Source organism: Chrysochloris asiatica, unplaced genomic scaffold (genome assembly GCF_000296735.1).
Source record: "Chrysochloris asiatica unplaced genomic scaffold, ChrAsi1.0 scaffold00003, whole genome shotgun sequence".
NCBI lineage: Eukaryota > Metazoa > Chordata > Mammalia > Afrosoricida > Chrysochloridae > Chrysochloris > Chrysochloris asiatica.
In genome coordinates, this window is record NW_006408521.1 from 10569101 (window position 1) to 10575166 (window position 6066).

General features: G+C 35.1%; 1 protein-coding gene across 1 annotated transcript in view; it reads right to left on the minus strand.

Moving 5' to 3' along the window:
- The window catches only part of ASAH2B (N-acylsphingosine amidohydrolase (non-lysosomal ceramidase) 2B), a 106101-nt gene that overhangs the window by 33877 nt on the left and 66158 nt on the right, over window positions 1–6066 (minus strand). Inside the window, exons 12-13 of the mRNA XM_006831432.1 lie at window positions 2151–2266; window positions 978–1072 (exon numbers count right to left, since the gene is read on the minus strand). Of these exons, the coding sequence (XP_006831495.1) occupies window positions 978–1072; window positions 2151–2266 (211 nt within the window). The remainder of the gene's footprint in view (window positions 1–977; window positions 1073–2150; window positions 2267–6066) is intronic.

The window sequence follows — 6066 nt, forward strand, 5'->3', positions numbered from 1 at the left end:
GTCTTTAGTGTTTAATACACACTCCTTAAATCAACCAACAATACAAAATCAAGTGGGCAGCATTTTTCCAGAGAAAAATCTCAGAAGGCAGGAACAGAAAGGAAAGAAGTGCAAATGGAAACAGTAAATATAGGAAGGAAGTGGGGACTGCAATCAATATCATGAGAGGAAAAAAAAATTGTTAAATGGCAAACCAATTTGCACTATAAACTTTCACTCATGTCACAATAAAGTGGTTTTGTTCTTTTTCTTTTTTTTTTTAGAAAAGTGTTAGGTAGAAGGTACAGAGTTTGCTCATAAAATGAGTCAGAGAAAAGAGAAAAAGGATTCTAATATGATCCAACAATTAGGACCACCTGAGCCAATTGTAAGGATATAAAATGACCATTTACTGAGGTAGGAAAGACTCTGTAGAAAGCAACTTCAAAATGTTTCTCCATATTTTGCTGTTGTAATGAATTGCTCCAAGTACTTATAGTTTATTTCAAATCTTTCTACTGACAGAATTGTTCACACTATCATTTTACAGTAAAATCTGCAAAAGCCAGAAACTATATAAGGTGAAACCTGCCAGAGAAGGAAAATTCAAGTATTTTCCATTAAAATAAGCAATAGAAAAGTGTAAAACTGCTCTCTTACTAAGGCAAAAAATTTGAGAGACCCAGAGAAGCAATAGAGTCATGTAAAGTTTTGGTTCTCAAAGATTTTACTGTAATTTGTAATGATAGAGTTTGAAATTTTCATGTTTGCTTCAATGATGCCTTGAGTTACTTCACCATTAATAGGTATTAATAGAGTCATTCTTCAGAGACCCCCCAACAAAAAAAAAGAGGGTAAGCATATTTGTCAATGTTGCCAAACCTATTACAGTAGGATGTAAAGAGACTATTATAGATAATTACTTGCCACTGATTAAAGTGATAATAATAGAAACACACAAAAGAAACATTTTTAACTAAGAAGTAAAAAGAACTTACGTCAACTCCCCAGGGATGGCAGTTATGGCCAAGGACCCAAGAGTAATAAGCTGAACATCAACAATATCTGGGTGCCACAGGTTAGGTTTTGTCAACTAAGAACCCAAAATATAAAAATTATGTTAGAATACTATTTTTTCTATGGTCAAGAAAAAGATGATGTTCACAAAAATTACTGTATTAAAGGATTTAAAATGTTGTCAAATGGTTTGGTTCTTTCATTCTATGTTTTATTTCTAATTCATGAGAAAATGTTAAATATTCTATCTGGGTACTTATATCCTTTTCATATCATATGAATCTCAAATGCCAATGCCTCATTAACATGAAGTTATTTTCTCATCAATTAGATTGTAAGTGGATTTGTCATTGTGGAATCATAGCATGTAACAGATAATTAAGGGGTCTCCTAGATTACTGTGGTGACTTTTTTTATACAAAATTAAGTGTTTTACAGAAACTCTCTGATTAGGTTAACTTAAGAATTATTCTTTTTACTCTAGTCCAGCGTGAAGTTTTCAGTTTCCATGTCTTGCCTTATTTTCCAAGTTATCTACAAAAGGATTTATTCTTTCCCAAATTCAGATTTGTATAAAATCTCTATTTTTATCTTTTCCCTTTTTTTCCCCTATTAATTTCAATTACATTTTAGAAAAATTCTATTTTTAAGTTTTCTATCTTGATGAATACTCACATGATCCTTTAACATTTAGAATGTGAAACTACATGTTCAAACACAGTGATAAAAGAAGACTGCTATAGTTAATAATGTTGTCTGACTTGTAAGAAAATTGGGACAAGATCGTGTTCCTTTATATGTGATTAGAGATCATCTCATCTTCAGAGCTATGTGGAGATTCCCTTCCTAGTGGTAGTATTAATGAATTCTGAATAAAATAAATGTTTATCTTATTTGTCCTTCCCAATTGCTGTAATTGTTTTCTTTTTTCTTTTATCATAGATGTAACACGTTAGATCAGTATATGTAATAATCATGCCACTTTATTTCTTAGATTTTGGCTCATAGCATTCATATTTTAAATTAATTCATATTAAAATTTGATGCATGAACTGCTGAATAACATGTCCCATGTCAACAAAAATCTACCATTCATTATCTGACAATTCATAAATTTAAAAAGATATGAATTTCAACATGATACCATGCATTACCTCACCAGTGTGAAGAAGGATTGGCTTTGGTTTATGACATTCTTTGATTTCTTCAGATGGTTGGCCCAGGATCTGGTCCCGAATGGTGTCCCAAAATGGATCTCCGTCTGTATTCCCTATTAGAAATGTTATGCTTAACATGACTTCTTGAACTAACTCTGTGAGAAAGTCATCATTTTCATGAATATTATATAGCAATTCTGTGAAGAGTTTCAAGGATATTAATAAGATTGTTGCTCAATAAAGCTAAACAGCTAGAATAATAGAAGAGGCAAAATATCCTGTGCATCCTAAAACAGGAATATTTAATTAATTAGATTTTCATTGGGGTTAATAGACTAAAAATAAATTTCATTCCATCTTTAAAGTTGTATTTCTATTGCTGTGGCTCAGCCGCATTGTAAATATAAACAATCCAAAATAATTTATCTATAGATGTATGATGCATTTGGATGCCAACTAAAAGCTTAGGGGTTCAAGACCACCCAGAACTACCTCATAAGAGAGGTCTGGCCATCTACTGCCACTAAAAATCCCATGAAGCACAGTTCTACTCTGACACACATGAGCTCACCATAAGTCACAATCGACTCAACAACAGCTGGTGGTGGTGGAAGAAATGATGAAGTAAAATAGCTCAACAGAAATTTCAAAGGGAAACTCAAGAAGCCATAATAAATATGCAAAGACCTGGAATTAGAAAACCAAAAGGGAAGAACACACTCAGCATTTCTCAAACTGAAAGAATTGAAATAATTCAAATCCCCAGTTATATTATTTAAGGACTCAACTGCTGTAGGATAAGCACAGGACTGCTAACCACAAATGTCAGTGGTTCAAATCCACCAGCCATTCCTTGGAAACCCTATGTAGGGCCACTATGAGTTGGAACCAACTTGACGGCACTTAACAACAGCAATGAGCAAAATATGGAGCAATTTAGAAAGCATCGACAGAAGATAGAATGAATTCCTGTACCAAAAAGAAAGGAATGATATTCAATAATATCAAGAGGTGGCATATGATTAAGAACTGACAGTACTGAGGGAAGAAATCCAAGCTGCACTGAAACACTGACAGAAAAACAAGGCTCCAGAAATTCATGGAATACCAGTCAGAATGTTCCAACAACCTGATGCATTGCTGGAAATGCTCACTCACTCATTTATGTCAAAAAATCGAAAAGACAGCTACCTGAAAGAGATCCATATTTGGGCCCATTCAAAGGAAAGGTGACCCAACAGAATGTGCACATTATTGAACACTATCACTAATATCACATGCAAGTAAAAGCTTGTTAAAGATAATTTAAAATGTTTGAAGCACTACATCAACATAGTGCTTCCAGAAATCCAAGCAGAATTCAGAAGAGGGCCTAGAACAAAAGATATCATTGCTGGCGTCAGATGGATATTGGCCAAAAGCAACAAATGGATAGTTACATGCAAACGAATGAAGCTTAACACTTACTTCACACCCTGGAAAAAAATAATAGTAACTCAAAATAGATCAAAGACCTAAATGTGTTGTTGTTAAGTGCCATCAATCAGTTTCAATTCACAGTATAAGGTTTCTGAGGAGTGGTGGTAGGTTCAAACAGCCAACGTTTTGGCTAGTAGTCCTGTACTTATTTTACAGTATCACACCAGGACTCCTAAGTTCTAAATGTAAGAGCTAAAATCTATAAAATTTTTACAAGAAAACTTAGGGGTAAATCTTCATGACTTCATATTTGGCAAAATTTTCTTAGATATGAAACACAAAACAAAAGCAAAGAAAGAAAAACCATATAACTTGGATGTCATCTTAATTAAAACCTTCTTTGCTTTAATAGTTTATTGTACAAAATCGAAGAAAATATTTACACATCATATATATGATAATAAGATCAGCAGTTCAAACCCACCCACCGCTCCTCAGAAACCCTATACAGGGTTGCTATGAGTCAGAATGAACTCAATGGCACTTAACAACAACATATATGATGAGGGACATATACTTATAACACATAAAGAACTTTTACAACTCAACAATAAAAAAGGCAACCTAATTTAGTGGTTATGAATCGGACTGCTAACCTCAAGGTGGGCACTTTGAAACTACCAGCTCTTCTGCGGGACAAAGATGAGGCTTTCTGCTCCCATAAAGATTTACAGCCTCAGAAATTCAGAGCGCAGAGTCACTATGAGTCGGAACTGACTCCACAGTACTTAACAACAGTTTTAAAATGGACAAAGAATTGGAGTAGACCTTTCTCTAAGGAATATGTACAAATGGTCAATAAACACTTGAAAAGAGTTTCAGTGTTAATGCCATTGTTGTTGTTAAGTGCCATCAAGTCGACTGTCACCCTTAGCAACCTTGTATAGGGTTTCCAAGGAACAGCTGGTGAGTTTGAACCACTGGTCTTGCAGTTCAAACAGCCTTGCAGTCTGGCACATTAGCCCACAGCGTCACACCAGGACTCTGTGAGCTAACACTTTACACACACTAACAACCGCTGACCTTGCAGTTCAAACAGCCTTGCAGTATGGCACATTAGCCCACAGCGCCACACCAGGACTTCGTGAGCTAACATTTTACACACACTAACAATAAACCAGCTGGCATTAAGTCAACTCCGATTCATGCCAACCCATGTGTTTCAGTGTGAACTGTGCTCCATGTGGCTGATTATTCACAGGTAGATCTCCAGGCTTTTCTCTTGAACTGACTACCTTTTAGTTCACAATTTATCACTTAAACATTTGTATCACCCAAGATGTCCTGACACTAAGATGGCTACCAAAAAGTCAGATAATAACCAAAATTTGGCAAGGATTTGGAGGAATCAGATGCTCATATACTCCTGGTGGTGATATAAATAGTGTAGCCACTTTGGAAGACAGTGTGGCAACTTCTCAAATGATTTAATATAGAGGTGCTGCCTGACACATGGTGTCACCGTGAGTTGGAGTCAATTCAACAATAATAATATAACAGCAATTCCAAAGAATTGAAAATATATGCTCACTTGTTTGTGGAGATTTAGAGTAGCATTATTCAGAATAACCAAAAGGAGAAACCAACCCAAAGACTCATCAATGGAAAAATCTTGTTGTTGTTAATTGCTATGGAGTTGGTTCCAACTCATAGTGACCCTGTGTATGGTTTCTGAGGAGCAGCTGGTAGGTTTGAACTGCCAACCTTGTGGTTCACAGTCCAGTTCTGATCCTACAGCATGATGCCAAAAGTCCAAATGGAAAAACAAAATATGGTATATCCATATAACGGAATATTATTCATGTACTGATAAACGTTACAATGTGGATCAATGTTAAAAAACATCAACACTGTGGACAAGTATTTAATTACACTCATGAGACGTTAAGAACATGGAATTCTACAATGACAAGCAGGTCAGTGTTTACTGAGTAGGGGTGGCATTTGGGAGTTAAATAGTAATAACTAAAGAGCTAAAGAGTATGAAGTGAGGAAAATATTCTAAAACTGTTGTGATGGTTTCACGTATCTCTAAATATACTAAAATCCATTGGAGTGTATACTTTAAATAAGTGAAATGCACAGCATGTAGGTTTTATTTCAATAAAGCTGTTAAAAAATGATTATTTTATAGCATTAGACACAGATCAGACTGCAACTGTATTACTTAATTTTTAAATTATATATATATACAAGAGAGAGAGAGTCCTGGTGTGACACTGTGGGTTAATGAATCAGACTGCAAAGTGGTTTGAACTGCAAGGTCAGCGGTTCAAGCTCACCAGCTACTCCTTGGAAACCCTATACAGGGTTGCTATGGGTCGGAATCAACTCGACGGCACTTGACAACAATATATTAATCATTAATTTTAAAAGTACGTAATACATATCTATCTATATTGTTGTTGTTGTTAAGTACCGTGGAGTTGGCTCC